This window comes from Tauraco erythrolophus, chromosome 16, assembly GCF_009769465.1.
Source record: "Tauraco erythrolophus isolate bTauEry1 chromosome 16, bTauEry1.pri, whole genome shotgun sequence".
In the NCBI taxonomy this organism is placed as follows: domain Eukaryota; kingdom Metazoa; phylum Chordata; class Aves; order Musophagiformes; family Musophagidae; genus Tauraco; species Tauraco erythrolophus.
In genome coordinates, this window is record NC_141480.1 from 545,483 (window position 1) to 561,885 (window position 16,403).

A 16,403-nucleotide genomic window follows, 5' to 3' on the forward strand; every position below is an offset into this window, starting at 1 on the left:
TCAGTGCACCGCCGAGTACTTCATGCGCTTCTGCTTCTGGCGCTGGTTGCAGAACCAGACGCGCACCACGTTCTTCTTGAGGTCCAGCTTCTCGGCGATGGCGGCGATCTTCTCGGAGGAGGGCCGCGGCTGCAGCGCGAAGTAGGCCTCCAGCGAGCGCTTCTCGGGCGCGGCGATCGACGTCCGCTTGCGCTTGCGCTCGGCGCCGGCCAGCAGCTCGGGGCCGGCGGCGCGGTCGCGGTGCGCGGCCTCGGCGCCCTCCAGCCAGGCCTGCAGCACCGGCCGCAGCGCCGTCATGTTGTTGTGCGACAGCGTCAGCGACTCGAAGCGGCAGATCGTGCTCTGGCTGAGCGAGCCCACCCCCGGCAGCTTCAGCGCCGCCAGGGCCGCCCCCACGTCGGCCTGGGTCACCCCCAGCCGGACGCGCCGCTGCTTGAAGCGCTCGGCGAAGGCCTCCAGCTCCCGCGGGTCCGAGTCCGCCTCGGGCGCGGCGGGCGGCGGCGGCGCCGGGCCCCCGGGGGGCCCACGCCCACGGCCAGGGGGCCCGCGGCGGCCAGCGGGTGCGGCGGCAGCGGGGCGGGCAGGGCGGGCGGCTCGGGCAGCCCACCGACGGCCAGCGAGGGCGAGAGGTGCTCCAGCAGGTCGCCGCCGTCCAGCGCCGGGTGCGGGAGCGGGTGCGGGTGGGCGGCGAGCGCGGCGGGGTGCGGGAGGGCGGCGGCGGCGCAGGGGACGCCGCTCATGGCGTGGTAGGTGGCGTCCGGCTTGAAGGGGTGGTGGTGGTGGTGGTGGTGGTGGCCCTTGGCGTGGGGGACGATGTCGACGGCCGCCAGAGCCTCCGCGCGGGCCAGCAGGCTCTCATCAAAGCTCCCGAATATATTGCCCTGCAGCTGCGAGCAAGAACGCGCATGGTGGAGTCAGTGGGGAATACTGTCATCTCCGGATGAAAAACCTGCCCCGGCACCGCGATTCCTCCTCAGAGCTCAGGTCATAAAAATTAATATGAAGGCAGCAGCCCCGCTCGCGCAGACGTGTGGATCAGAGATGGGAGCGGGAGCGGGAGAGGGGGGAGAGAGGTTCCGAGACGCGCGATTGTTCTGGCGACATGAAAAAAACATTAAGCCGGTGCCTGTCAGAAAATGTGCCTTAAAGCGGTAATTATGCTGCATCTACATACCTGCGGGGCCGGGAGGCAAACTCTGCGCATCGCCTCCGCGCTGGAGTGCAGGCTGGAGAACTTGGGCTCCTGGAGGGCGGCGGGCATGGCGAACGGCTGCTTGGCGTTCATGGCCATCATCTCTGCGCACCTCGCAGGTAGGCAGCCCCTGACATCGGCTCGGGGTTGTCTCTCTGCCTCGCCACTGCCCAAGTGAGCGATTTTCGATGGCAGAGCTTCCCCTGCGCGCCCGCTCGCCCCCCCCCACCCGCTTCTTCACTCATCTTACACGCTGCCTGCCAGGAGCGGGCCCCGCGCACGCGTGCTGCGCCGCGGGGAGCCGAGGGCAGCGCGGGCAGCACCCGGGCAGCAGGCGGGCAGCAGGCGGGCAGCGGGACGCTTCGGCCCCCCCGGCTCCCGCGCCGCCCTCCCGCGCCCCGCTCGGGGCGGCGGGACGCGCCGTCGGGGCCGGCGCGCTGCCGGCGCGGGGCCGGGGCCGGGAGCGACTCGCAGCCCCGGGCGGGGCCGGGCCTCGCCTCACCGGGCCCCCGGGCAGCCCTGCCGGTGTCACCCGCTGAATCCTGCCCTTCCCTCGGCCGGCGAGGTCAGGACGGCGGCAGGTCCCGAGGGAAGGGGGCGGGCGGAGGGAACGTTTCTCCGTAAAGCCCACGGGCTGAAACGTGGACCGGAGGCACCGTCCCTTGCCCAGGGACCTGCTGCGCGGGCGTCTGCTGTGGCCCGGGCCCCTCTGCCCCCCGGCCCAGGACTGATACCACTCGGTCACACTCCGGAGGGATAAACCCAACAAGCCCCGGTGCAGCAAAGGGAGAACGTCTGTTGGGGTTCCTGCATGAGTAACGCAACCCCTGCAGCGCTGCCTTCATGCGACCACGCGGGGCCACGGCCGGTGGGGGGGCGGGCAGTGCTCCCGTTCCCCCCGACGTGTCGCCCAATAGGGCACCCAGCGATGGCAAGCTTGGATTTAAACTGTCTGGCACCCTCCCCTGGCACGCAGTCCCCTCAGGTGTGCACATCAGATGCCCACATCAGCTGTCACTTGGGGGTCCATCCTGCCCTCCGGGAACCACGGCGGAGCGGCAGGGCCGGGCCCGGGTCTGTGGTACCTGAACAGCAGGACGGGCTGGGGAGAGGAAAATGCAGCTGCCGGTGGTGCCCGTCAGCACAGCGGGGTTACTGGGGGTGCGGGCAGGCCTGCCCTCAACACCCAGAGTGCAAGGAAATGTTTCCACCGAGGAATTTGTTTTCATAGGAAATTGTAAGAAATCTGTCTGGGCGGAGTACGGGGCTTCTTAAATGTCCTCGGTGCAGCTTCAAGTTCCAGAGAGGCTCCAAGATACCCTGCCCAGAGCCGCAGCCTCGGGTGCAGAGGTGGGTGAGGGTAACACAGCACTGCCCTTCCCTCGGATCCCCCCTCCCCTCCGTGGCGAACCCTCACAAATCCTGTAAAATACATTCTCAGGTGCGGGAGAGTACAGTAGGCTGCGAGATGTGAAGTGAGCTGTGCCACCCGCACATACGCGATACGGGCTGGAAACATCCGACCTTGACTCGGTAACCGAGAGAACAGACAAAGAAAGGTCTCCCCGAGAAAAACAGTCCCGAACGCTGGCATTGTTCTTCTATTGAGCCGTCGTTTTATTTTTGCTGTCCTAATCGTCACGTGTCTCCAGACACTACCAGACTTTGATCGTCCAGCAATGTAAGTATTTTGCAAGTGTGAAATTTGAAGTATTTAAAAATAAAATCTACCTCTAGATTTAAAGTTTCCAAGAGTTTTATGAGCCTTAATACACACAGACCAAGAGCCAAAGGAGCTGCTGTCTTGGCTTCCTGACAAATGTATTGACTTCGATGTGGTGGCCAGAGAGAAGAGGTGCTGCTTTTCTGGTGAAACGCGTTTCTTTCAGGAAACACGCACGCACCGAAGGTGCTTGCAACATGTCTCTGCATCTCGAAGCAGGTGAAAACGCAGGTGGAGTGACCAGAAGTGTCCTGGTTTATCGTTCTCTCCAAAAGGGACGGGTCGGGATCTGCCGCGTGCGTTGGGGAGCTGCTGTCTCCCGGAAAGTGCCAGAGCGGAGATGGAGCCGGCGGGACACGGCGCTGCGGAACGCTGCAGAGGAAAGTGGTTGTTTCTGGGAGCGGCCCCTTGTGCTGCAGCTGCACAAGGCTCGGCCGGTAACGGGCCCTGCGGGAGGTTCCACCCGCCGCTCCCGCACCGCAGCGCTGAGCGCCCCCGGCCCCGGGCAGCACCGCGGGCAGCGCCGGGCGCTCCGGGCCGCCGCCGCGCCAGCACCGCGGACAGCGCCCGCCACCGCGCCCCGCACCCGCCGTGCTCCGCACCCGCCGTGCCCCGCACCCACCGCATCCCGCACCCACCGCATCCCGAATCCACCGCATCCCGCATCCACCACATCCCGCACCCACCGCATCCCGCACCTGCCGTGCCCCGCACCCACCGCATCCCGCACCCGCCGCATCCCGCACCCGCCGCATCCCGCACCCACCGCATCCCGCATCCACCGCATCCCGAATCCACCGCATCCCGCATCCACCACATCCCGCACCCACCGCATCCCGCACCTGCCGTGCCCCGCACCCACCGCATCCCGCACCCACCGCACTCACTGCGCCCCGCACCCGCCGTGCTCCGCACCCATCGCGTCCCGCATCCACTGCATCCCGCACCCACCGCGTCCTGCACCCGCCGTGCCCCACACCCACCGTGCCCCGCATCCACTGCATCCCGCACCCACCGTGCCCCGCACCCACCGTGCCCCGCATCCACCGCATCCCGCACCCGCCGTGCCCCGCATCCACCGCATCCCGCACCCGCCGTGCCCCGCATCCACCGCATCCCGCACCCGCCGTGCCCCGCATCCACCGCATCCCGCACCCGCCGTGCCCCGCACCCACTGTGCCCCGCATCCACCGCATCCCGCACCCGCCGTGCCCCGCATCCCGCGGTCCCCGCCCAAGGCCCACCCCGGGAAGGGGCGCAGGGATCGGGCTGCGAGAGGCGCGGAGGATCGAGCCGGCAAAGCAGCTCCCTCCCGTCGGGGGAACCAGCGCGTTGTTGCAAAGCTCCGTGCCCTGATTTATGATAAAAAATTTAAAGGAAATCATTTATATTTCAGAGGGCCTAAACAGCTGCATGAAAGTTTTATCTAAAGTGGCACCATATTTATAGGCGGTCCCGCTATGCTGGAAGTAATTAATAGAGGGGTAAGTTTCAGGCCTTTGTTTCGGTTTGGTTTTAATCCTCCCTTAATTTGGTGCTGCCTGGTTAACAGAAACAGGCAAGAGGAGGCCAGCGGAGTGCTGGGGATAAGGCCGAGGTAGCGCCTGTTCGTCAGAGCGCGTCTCCCCTCCCCGGCTCCGAGAGCATTTGTGGTTCTTATCCCGTCTCTCTGCTGTTGCTCCCTTCCCTTTCAAGGGAGGAGGGGCTGTCGGAGGCCTCAGCCCCCCCCTTCCCCTGTTCCCGTGTGAAACTGCGTGCGCTGTTCGGAGGATGCGCTGCGGCCAAGCGTCGCACATTGGATACGGAGCTGGGTTTGGGGCTGGTGTCACAGCTCGGACCTGTCTCGTGCCACAGCCCGCCCCAGGAACGCCTTTCCTGACTGCCTCCTCAAGCACTGTCTCTTCCTCCCCTCCTGGAGGCAGCCACTTTGAAAGAAGCTGGGCTGGGTAACGCAGCCGCTGGGTTCCCTTTAATTAAAGCTGTAAAATATTGATGTTCCTGGCCCTGTCTGCTGGCGTTACACCTTACAAACGAGGAGAGAAGTCCAAAGGATAAACAATAACAAGTTAAAGGAGCCCAGATGGTTTGCCATCAGAAACTATCTACAGGCTCAAAGGTGTCACTGCAATAGATTTCAGAGATCATTCACCTACTGGTAAATAATTAATGATATTTCTGGAAGAAAAAAACCCACCAAACCCATACCCTGATGAAACATCACTAGTGACTCATTGAAAATCTGAAGGTAAACGTCAGATTAAAAGCATGTGCTGTTTTATTCTTTGTCACAGTTCAAAGATTGCTATCCATTTTCCTAATATATCAAAATATTCTGTTCTTATTTAGAATTCACAGTCACAGTGTCCTCGATAGGCTCTTGGTTTCAATGTATTAATTCAATTTAGTTTAAAAATGATATAGTAAATGATTATAGTTTCAATGATATAGTAAATGCTTACACAGGACTGGTGGGAAGTTTGAAGTGCAAACAGGTGTTATTTAACACACAATTCATGCCACCATGGACGGTCAGCAGCACTATCTGTTACAGTCACAAACGGGCATAACTTGCCCCGTTACATTTTCTGCAATTGCGATGCCAACCGTATCCTTGCCCGCAAACGCGGCCCTTCTGGAGCAGAACGCTTCACCTTTCGAGGTCCGTGAGCAGCTGAAGCACACCCAGCTAACACAGAGACTTTCCTTTTCCTCGCTGGGGGAGCACAGCCGTGCGTACCAGCTGTCTGCCTCCTGCTTTGGAGCCTCTGCTCCCCACCCCTGCCCACCCCGTCCTGGGCAGGTTTTGTTGGCACATCCTCACATTTGTCTTCACTGTGTGTCTGAAACAGAAGTTGTGTTTTTCACACCTCACTCAGGTTCATGACTAAAGTGAGTTCCGTGGCTGAGCTGCAGCCCGTTACCACGAAATGCCTGGTCCGTGTGAAGGCGGAGTGCCGAGCGCTGAGCGTGGAAGGTTCCTGCAGAACCTGGATCTGCACAGCACATTTCTCGTACCCTAAAAGCACGAGCCGTGCTGCCCCCGGTATGATATGGCTGTTCCACTGCACAATCTGATCGAGGAAATATCTAGGGTTACCCAGACAGTCAATTATTTATCAGCTAAATGGCCAAGCATCAATTACCTGGCTTGATTCTCTTATTCATTAAGGAGATTGAAGAGCCCAACTTAACAAAGCCAAAAGGAAGTTGCTAAGTTACAGGAGCTGCCCGGCTCAGTAGCGGGGCCACACCGTGTCAGGCTTTCAAAGGGAAGGGGTCTGGCAGCGAGGAAGTCTCCGGGGCTATAGAGTGTCACCCAGAGCACTCGGGTTTTAGAGGAGTCCATTCCTCCGCAGGGCTGAAAGCAACGGGGTTAAACAGTGAGGCAGGACTGCGCCCGAGTTACGGCTGCACCGCGGTGCGGGTACGGGGGAGGTCAGCTGGGGGCCCGACCCAGAAGAGAAGGTTTGAGAGAATGAAAGATGCTGTAAGGGAACATGGAGGGTTAAACTGAGGGGCTGGGGAAGGACCATTCACATTCTGGGAAGTTCTTAATACAGGTGGGGGCGGGATGGAAGCTGCTTCAGAGAGAAAAGCTGCAAGTGCCATCACCACAAAGGTCCCGCTCAGCGGAGATCCGCAGCTGGGTCCTGCAGCAGAGAGATCCTACAGGCAGTTTAAGACAAAAGTACATTTCCCACCACTCCTGAGCCATCTCCCTGTGCAAATAGGCTGGGAGGGCTCAGCAGCCTGCCCAGGGTCACCGCAGCCCAGTAGAGACATAGAGCCACAGGAGGGGGGTTCCCACTGGCTGCTGCAGGGGGAGCCCCAGGTGTGTGTCTCCAACAGTCACGAGGACGAGCTGTGGAACCAAAGCCAGAGCCAGCCGGCATCCAGCAGCACGTCCCACGGCACCTGGTAAAGCCCTGCAGCTCCCGTCACTGAGCACAGCACAACCCAACCCAAAATCGGCACTGAGCGTTCAGCGTGCGGCCCAGTGCCGCCGGGGCTGGTCTGACCAGCCTGGCACAACCCGGGGAAATAAAGGTCGCTGCTGGTGCCAACGTTCCTCTTTCACAGAAGCAGAAGACGACCCGGAGCCACGGGTGTGGGGAGCTGTGCTGGCCCTAAGGGCTGGGGTGGTACCTGGGGTTTGCGTGTCGCTTCAAATTAAACTATAAGTGCTCATTCTCATCCTCTGTAATTAAAAAAGAAAAGGATGCTTTGCTGGCTGCATGCAGAGGAGCTCTCGGGGAGCAAAGTCTTGGGCACGTTACTGCTTACAGACCCTGGGCATGGGCAGCTCCAGGAGGCTGAGAGGGTGTTTGTGAGTATTAATCCTAGATCAAAACTAAAAAGCCTTTAAATATCAGAAAAGCATCGTGGCTGTATTGGGGAATTAGAAGTGCCAAAGCCACACTGCAGCATTGAAATGCCTGTTTAACGGAGGCAGAACAAACAGTCTGTCTTCCAGCAGCAGCATTTGGAAAGCTGATGCAATCTCATTTTTTAATTTTTCAGTAAACAAGGTTTTGATTTGAGGTCCCAGGAACACAAGATGCCAGACAGTTCACACTAACTGGGAGGTCTTCCTTGTACTCGTTTGTAATGTGCATGAATTATAGAACTTGTTTCTTGTATCATTCCCTGGAATTAAAATTGTAACAAAGGGCACATCGGTGCTTGTTAAAAATAAGCCCGATCCGCTCCTGGTGGAGATAACAGGAGCAACATGGCAATATTTTCCAGGGGGGGTGGAACAGAGCACTTATCTGTCAGGCATCTCTTTCTTGTTATATTTGCTCCTAATTCTAGAAATACATCTAAATGTGGTCTAACAGGACTCTGTTCCACAAGAAATTAATGAGGAACAAGCATTAATTATTCATGTCCTGAAACAGTAGGTCCGCTAATGTTTTTGCTAATCAACAAGTCAAACAGCTGTATCTTTGTCAGGGCGATCTTCGGGAGGAGGGAGAAGGAACAACACTGACATGTTTTACCTGGCAGCCCCCAAAGCCTTGCCCTGAGTTTGCACATTTCTGCATCAGGAAGCCAGGATTCCTGCTGCTTTTTGTCGCCGTGCGTTGTTACGGCAGCGAGCCGGGATGCTCTCCAGCACCATGTGGGCTGCAGACTGGACCGAACTCCGGAGAAGAAGCTGCAGGGCCCTTGGAGCCAGCCCTCCCTCGGAAAAACTTACTCAGCTTTGTGCTGCCTTCACATCCCCGTTACATTAACACTCCCTGAAACCTTCCTTAAAATTTGAAACAGAAATTTAATGATCAAAGGGGGCGGGAGAGGTCCTGTCACCTGACATTGAACTCGTCCCTTCCCCAGACACATTTCCCGGTGTTTAACTGCAGAAGCCACAGCGAAGCTGTGTCCCAGCTCGGGGCAAACAGACGGTCACTGGCCAGAGTGTGTTGCCCCAGCGCCGCGGCCACGCGAGCCCATGCCAGTGCCAGCGCTGACGGGCCGCAGTGTCCCACGGCTCCCAGCCGTGTTTTATTGATGAGGATGTGGGGTGGTGCGGCGCCGGCTGCCCGCACACCCCCCAGTGCCCTTTGCCACCGTGGGTGCTCGCCAGCTGCACGTGTTACGGGGTGTCTCAGCAGCCTGGCGTGTCGTCGGTGTGACATCTCTTTGCTTCTTGCACAGTTTTCACCTCTCAGACACACCAAGACGCCTTGCTGGGATCAGGAGAAGAAAATCTCGAGTTCCTAACCTGCTTTGCGTTTAGATGCAAACATCCTGGTTAGAAAACTCTGTAGGCAAGAAGTATTTCCAAAGTAGAAAAGTAATTAATTACTAGAGTAATCCCTGGGGAGTATTCCCGCAGGAACGTGCCCTGCTCAGCTCCCAGCCCAGCACTTGGCCACATCCCAGGACCTGGAGGTGACACGGTTCTCCCAGCACCAGCCCCGCACGGGCATAGCTCAGCACAGGCCCCTGAGTCAGTGGTGCCACCTGTCGTGGGATGGTTTGTGTTCCCTGTACAAAAGTCTGAGATGGCCGGGGGATGCTTATCCTTGGGTTTTGCCAGAGACGGGCGACCCAGGGAGCACAGACATTGCAGGGAAGGTGCTGGCTCCTCCCAAAGCCACCGAGAGCTCGGGCAAAGTGGAGAGAACTGTTCAAAGTCAGTCCCTGAGCCACAGCAGTGAGGAGCACGCGAGGGCAGGACGCAGCCGTGTCAAGATGCGGAGCTGCAGGCAGGGACAGGAGCTTGCAGCCCGTCCGAAAGGCGGTTCAGCACAGCAGCGCGTTGCCCATCTGGTGCCCCCGTAGCCACACATAGTGTGGACCCCCCCCCCCCCCCATTCCCACGGCTGCTCTCCCGGACTGGGCTGCCCAGGAAAGGTTCCAGGTCCCTGCTCCTAACGGTGTCCCAAAAGGTGCCACGTCAACAGCTGCACGGGAGTTTGCGATGACACTGGGCTTGCTCAGGGGCGGATTTGGAGGTTACACCTTCCCTGGCTGAGGACACTGACCGACGGTTCCCCACGGGTCGGAGCAATGCTCCGCCGTGGCGCTTCTCACGCCCGCACCAGCGCTTTCCCCGGGCGGAGCGGGCCCTCTGCCACCCAGAGCTCTGCTGCCCCCGGAGCAGCCGGGAAACGGTGTGGCCGTCTGCGAGGGTCGGTGGCAGGAGCATCCCGGCCGCAGAACGGGGAGAGTCTCGGCTCCGCTCCGCAGAACCGCCCGCGGGGGCGCGAGGCTGCAGCGGGTGGGTGCGGGCTCAGGGCTACGTTTTACCTACAATTCTGCACAGCTTTGCAGATTTTACTGTTTGAAGTCACGCGCGTTGTGTTCTGGAGGTTTTTCGTCCCCTGCGTTAGGGAAGCACAGCTCCCTAAAGCTGATGTCATCGAGTTTTGGGGCAGCATGAAGCTGTAAGAACCTCTTCCTTCCACTGCAGGCAAAGCTCAGACATTAATGTATTTTGTAGTTAAATTAACAAGTCTTGTTATCTTGTTTCTCTTCTCTCTGTCACACCAATCTCCACACGCTGATATTAAAGCTTCCACTGCATATAAACACAGCCTGAAAATGCTCTCTTATAGGCCTAGATATGCTTACAGTGGTGTAAAAAAACCCCACTTTTACCCTGGTTTAGACTTAACTCTTTCGTAATAGAGACATAACAGTCAGAAGCGTGCTTGTTCAGAAGTCTTCCTCACTCTTCCTTGACCCACAGATAACCTGACGACACGTTAAAAAGCGAAAAGGAAGAGCGGGTGGAATTGCTGTCTGACATACCTGTAGCCACCAGAGAGCACACGGAGGTACGTTATGTTGAGTTGACTCCAAATGATTTTCACATGAATTACTAAAGTGCCAGAAATGTATAATTTATTAGCATTTAAATAAATCACAGAGCAGCAGCGCTTTAAGGTTGTTGGTGCAGGATGCACCGACCGGGCTATAATTAACTCCAAACTGTCACGGAGCGCAGCGCGCTCAGCGGTGCCGCGCCGGCGCGTCAGGGCACCGCGAGACCAAGTACAGGGTGTTCGACTCCTGAAACCCAGATAACTGACGGTGCAGCAGCCAAACCCCTGAGCCGGGGGCACACGCGGCTTTGGGCTCCTCCCTGTCGCTGGTGGGGTTTCCCCCGGTCCGGTTGCCCTTTGGCTCCCTGGGTTCGGACACTCATCCCGGCACTCACGCCGTCCCTAAGGGATCCCCCTCGCCCCGCTTGCGGCAGAGCACGGGCGCTGCCGGCCGCAGTCACTCAGCCCATCTCCAGGACGGGCATCGTTGCTCTGCCCGCGGGGACAACGGGGGGGTCCCCTCGGCCCAACGGGACACCGGACCCATCCCAGTGCCGCGGTGTGCTGGGCCGGAGCCGAGCGCCTCCGAAGTGCCCGGAGAGCGGTGGCAGTTTTGGGGGCCAAGGCTGGGGAACTGGGCAGGTTTCCTCAGCTCCTTCTCAGGGCAAAACCTGCTGCACGTTCGCAGTTCACCGTGACAGCATCTGCCCTTCAGGCGATGTATTTCGTAGTGAACCCCCCGGTCTGTTTAGGTGACACGTGCAGAGCAGCAGCAGCAGCAGCGCTCTGCTCCAGCACTGCCCGTAGCACACGCTGGTGCCACCTAACACCGACCCACGCCGCGCGGCAAGGCCGGCGTCGCCGTCACCCCCGAGGCCGAGCACCGGCTGCGTGTCACACGTACCCACGTGGGACACCTCTCACGGCAAAGACGTCACCGAGCCAAAGCAAGCACAGCCCTACCCGTCCCCACGCAAGGCACCCACGCGTGGTACGAGGCTGCCCGCGCTTTTGAGACGCAGCCAGAGCGGAAACGATCATTCCTCGCAGAGTGCCAACATGCTCCTGCCTCACGCGTGCAATATTCATGCTGTCACAAGTCTGAAACACACATCATCAGCTTTTTCTATTTATACAATTCTCAGGTCATCCGAAAGCTGCAAGAATGCAGCTGAATAAATGTTTAAACTTTCAATGTATACCAGGATTACAAGCAAGATGGCAAGCAGAGAATATGGAGAAGCACAGACGCTGTATATACAAGTCCATCATCGTAACCGAGTTTACCATTGCGAGAGCACATTTAAGATCAACTTGGAAATAAAATAAGCAGAGAAATCACAGTAAAATGCATATTTCCAGGATGAACATTGCTAGGGTCATAGGAGACACTGCTTTAAAATATACCTACCTGGAGATGAACATAAATCCTGTTCTACGTGGCTTCCAACTAACTTTTCTGCGTGTCTTTTCCCCCCGGCGATGCAGCCCCCCCCCGGCGGTTCTGGGGCCGCCGGGCTCGGGGTGGGGGACGGCACCCGCCTGTGCTGACCCCAACACCGGGGGCACCCGCCCCGGGGCCTTTCCGTGCCCCGCACACCCAGAGAGCCCCGTTCCTGCTGACCACGGAGATGTCACAGAACCTCCGAGGTGTCCCGTTACGACCCCTCGTGATGAGAAATTATTATTGCAGAGAAAACAATCCCACGCTTGGATTCAGCAGATGTTTTGTTTGTGTATTCAACCCACCTAATTGCTGCCGCTTCTCCCCACAAAAGCTTTAACTGGCTCCCCCCAGATGCAGGCTGCTGGGTGTCCCCGTGCGGAAGGCAGCCGTGGGCGCAGCGCGGGGACGCCCCGTCGCTGCTCCGAGCCCTCCGGCGAGTACACGGTCCGGAGCAGCCGCCTGGGAAACGCGGCGCTGGCCCTCTGCTTGGGAGTGGAAAACGTGTCAAGTGCTGAGCTCCAGTGGTCCAATGTCAACTTAAGTGTTATTAAAAATAAATCCTGGACTATGTATCCTGTTGCGGAACAAAACCATCAAAACTTCAAGTAAAGCAGGTGTCGAGGAGCCGGGTGGCACGCCGTGTGCCACCCGCAGATCGACCTCAGACAGCGTTCTAGGGGATAAAGCAATATTCTGGTCGCCGGCCAACGGTCTGCCTCGGACCTCACTTAGGTAGTGCAGGTCGGACGCTTCAAATATTCAGATGCCTTAAGACGCCGATTTCAAATAAAGAGAGCGTAGATAATCATTAGGTTGGATGCCTTCACCTCTCCATGAAACCTGTCTCCAAACGGCAAGAGAACTTGAGAGATGCTGAAGCAATGCCGGAGCCCCGAGGAGCAGAGGTGTGGGGATCCCAGCTCGGGAAGGGTCCCTGCATCCTTCTGCCCCCCCCAAGTAGCCCCTGAAGCACTGAATTATTTTCTCCGACCTACACGGCTCACCAATTCCTGCGCTTAGCTCCCGACAGCGGACAGAGGCCCTCCCACCAGGTGGGAAAGTGCCCTGCAAAGACTTGGCTTGTCCTTCCAAAGTGGGTGCTGTTCCCATTGCCATCCTCACACCTTCCCAGTGTCCCTTCAGGAGCAGCAGTAACTAAGTGGTTGTCAAGCACCAGGTTCTATTATACACAGGACCTTAACCCTCACCTTGCTGTTGGCCTTGCGGCGATTCTCCACATCTGGCTCCACACGTCCAGGATCGGGCATGGAGCAACCTACCTGAAAATTAACAGCCAGCAACGGGAATTGTCTGTGAATGATCCTGGGGAGAGAGAAAAGGCTCTTGTTAATCCCTTTACATTTTGATCATCACAACTGCAGATCCATCGTGGAAAAAAGCAGCGCAAGCACACACAAAAACTTCAGGGAAGCGTCAGACAAACTTTTCCATTTCCAACCACACGCTCGTGTCAGCGATCTCGTCAGTAGGGACCCAGATAAACATTGCACAACCTGCTCCATGGTGACACGAGACAGCACGGGGTCCCACGTTTCAAGAGACAGGCTAAAATTATATTTGGATCTCTAAGAAACCTCTCTATAAAATTATTGTTGTATTTCATACAGCTATGACTGTAGCTACTAGAGAGACTCTTGGCTTAGTAATGACAGCAGCAATTTACCTTCACGTATTTGTTCGGTTCACAGTTCCTTAACACACATCTTGCTCTCTTCAAACTGGCCCTCAGCGTCTGGCGCTGTAGGAAGAGCTTTCCTACCCCACCAGACGGTGGTACTTTCATAGGGGAACATTTAGCTGGGGGAAAAATAAATCCAAAGCCACACACACACAGAGGGAAAAACGCTCGGCCCCTCTCTCAAGTCTTTTTATTCCCTTTTGCCACTAAAATTAATTTTGATCGTTTACAAAGGAACAAGTATTTCGGACTGAACGTCAGACCTTTCCTACTCCGTACCAACGCTCCGTCTCCTTAAAGGGCTTTCCTGCACCTTGCAAAACGACCGTGATTCGGTGGCACTGACAGGAAAGGGGCCTGCCGAAAGATTCCAAAGCTCAATTATGGCAATGAGAAAACAGCCAAAAGCCACAGGTTCAGCATGAAAAGGCTCTTCAGCAACACAGAAAAGCCAGTTTGTGTTTTAAAATGTTTACACCGCAGGACTAACGTGGGATGTGAGGGAGATGGTGAGACAAAAACAGAAATTAAACATATTAGCAAGTTCCTTCCTCTCCTCCTCTTATTCCTCAAAACAAGTGTGCAGTGAAGAAAAGAAGAAAAAATTCCCATTCTTGTGAAACTTCTAGTCTGTTTTCAAAAAAAATCTTCTTGCAGCACACTAACAATGCAGGTAAGAAAAAGGAATGCAAGAGAAGAGGCTTTTAGAAAACTTAAATCACAAAAACATTTACATTCATGAAAGCAACACAGGAAAGAGAAGGGAATAACCGAAACCAGTGAAAGAAGGAAAGACCAAGAATAAAGTTAATGACAGAACAAATTGGTTTTCAGACCAAATTGCAAACGGGTTCGGATTTGCACGTACGTTTCATGGTTTGCACACGCTATTTTCAGTATTTCAGCAACACTGCAAAGCCGTAAGAGAGACACGGAACCCACCGCCGTCTAGAAAACATTTTTCCTTTTTCTGTTGAACTTTGAGCCTTTCACAAAGTGTAAAACAGCCTTTACTAAAGTCCCTCCCACCCCCATCGTATCCTCCTCTCCATCAATTCAGCCTCTGAACTAGTACTGTTTCAGAGCACTGATGCACTCGATTTCTCTCCGAGCTGTTCCGCAAAACAAACGCGCGCACAGTCCGTGCAAATAAATACCCGCTTCACACGTACGCTTCCCCCAAAAAAGTGATAACGCTCTTTTTGTGAGAGTTGTAATTTTTTTGAATGGTTCTACTGTCCAATTTATTTAAGTTAGAATTTTCTTTGTCTTTTCTAAATCTTGAACCATTCCATAGTATATCTTTATTGCAAAAAAGTCAACATGCATCTTAGAAATTCAAATTGTAATCAATAAAACAAACATTACATATATGAATTTAAATGTATAAACAGTTAGAAATTCAACAATATCTCCTATTATACTATTACACAAGTTCACAATTTGTAAAAACTATAGTACAAGTTTACTATACACCAAGAGGAACTTTATTCCTTTTCACATGATTTTGTTAAAAAAAGTGTTGTTTTCACAATAAGCAGGCAACTGTTTTCAGATTTATCTTTTCACCTCTCGAGTTTGTTTTGTTCTTTTTGCTTAGGTTTATTCAACAATGAAAGGGAGATAATTCTTCAAAACAATTAGTTTCTTTTCTTATCGTATGCTCTTTCAATGCTTATACTCTGAAGCTCAGACTGGAAACACCTAATTACCCACGGCCTGCACATACACTGCCTGGTGCGCACGGGTGACATTGCTGATGGTGAATTTTGCCCCAGGTACTCTCTGAAAGCACACCTGCATTTCACAACAAAGCCTTGCCATAAAAATAAAGCTGTACTGTCACGTAACCTACTAAAATCGACAAAATCAAACCCCAAAACCCCAAACGGTTTAACACAGGCTAGCGTACCCTAAGCCACAGGGGGATCCGTCAGCTCTGGCACAGCGAAGGTGACTTTCAACCAGCTCTGCTCGAGCAGCAGGAGGCCGACACGCTGCACTGCCCATCACCCGACCCCGTACCACACCAGCAGCTTTCAGTGCCCACGCCAGCTTCAGAGGCACACGGCACTGCTGCGCCTCGGCATTTAGAAACCATGTCTGGGATGGCACCTGGGGAGTCACGGAAGCTGCCAATGTGCACTGTAAAGTGGGAGGGGAAAAAAAAAAGAAAGAAATTGTATGAAGCTCTCAAAAAATCCAACTAAAGCTACCGCGCTCGCTTCCCTCCTGTCTCGCCCAACTCGAGCGGCCGGTCGCACGTCCGGGCACGGGCACGCGTCCCTGAACACAGTGTGCCAATTCAGGTCTCACTTCAGAGCTAAAACCATATGAAAAGGAATCCCATTCTACGTGTGTCAAAGGCTACTGCAATTTTTCTTACAGCTTCATTCATTCACTGTAATTTTCATTTTCCAAATACAAAAATACAACAATTCTTATTGAAATCTATACGCTGGTAGTTTTAGTACACAAAAAAGCAAAATATTTACAAAATTATACAGTTTAAGAAAAAACTCTGTACAAAAAAATATATAAATCCTTTTGTTCCCTCTGTCATTTTTTAAACTGTCAGGACTCAAATATGTTTGCTGCAATGAATTTTTCAAAATATACACTGACTGAGCCACAGACATTAAAAAAACCCATTAGAGATGATGGGAGAAAAGCAAGACATTCTTTTTAAGTACGTAGGATTGGTTTCCCCTTGTTTCTTCATGTCTGTAATTTAGCCTCAGTATTAGCAGGAAAGTCCCAATTACGTGAAGAGGTGAGGTTTCAGTGGGAAGGGACAGAATACTGAAAGACACGTGCCCTTCAACTGACAAGGAAACAGAAAATGATACTGGTTTGACTTGGAATACACCACCATGGCAAAAAGACAACAAAGTCAGGGCAACTGTCGACCCAAGGGCATGCTCAACTGCGTGTCACTAGCCAAGTTCAGAGCCATCGTCACTGAAAGGTTCTGACGTATGTTTTTCTTCAGCCGGAAACTTGCTGGGAAATACCCACTGGTAACTGGTTATTCAAAAGGGGAGGGCGTTTCTGCACCGACATCG

General features: G+C 55.0%; 1 protein-coding gene across 1 annotated transcript; it reads right to left on the reverse strand.

Moving 5' to 3' along the window:
• On the reverse strand, nt 1–1,294 carry POU4F3 (POU class 4 homeobox 3). Its single transcript, XM_086621374.1, is given in 3 exon segments — nt 1–509; nt 512–887; nt 1,175–1,294. Coding segments are annotated over 3 exon segments (1,005 nt in total).
• Between the last annotated feature and the right edge of the window lie 15,109 nt (nt 1,295–16,403).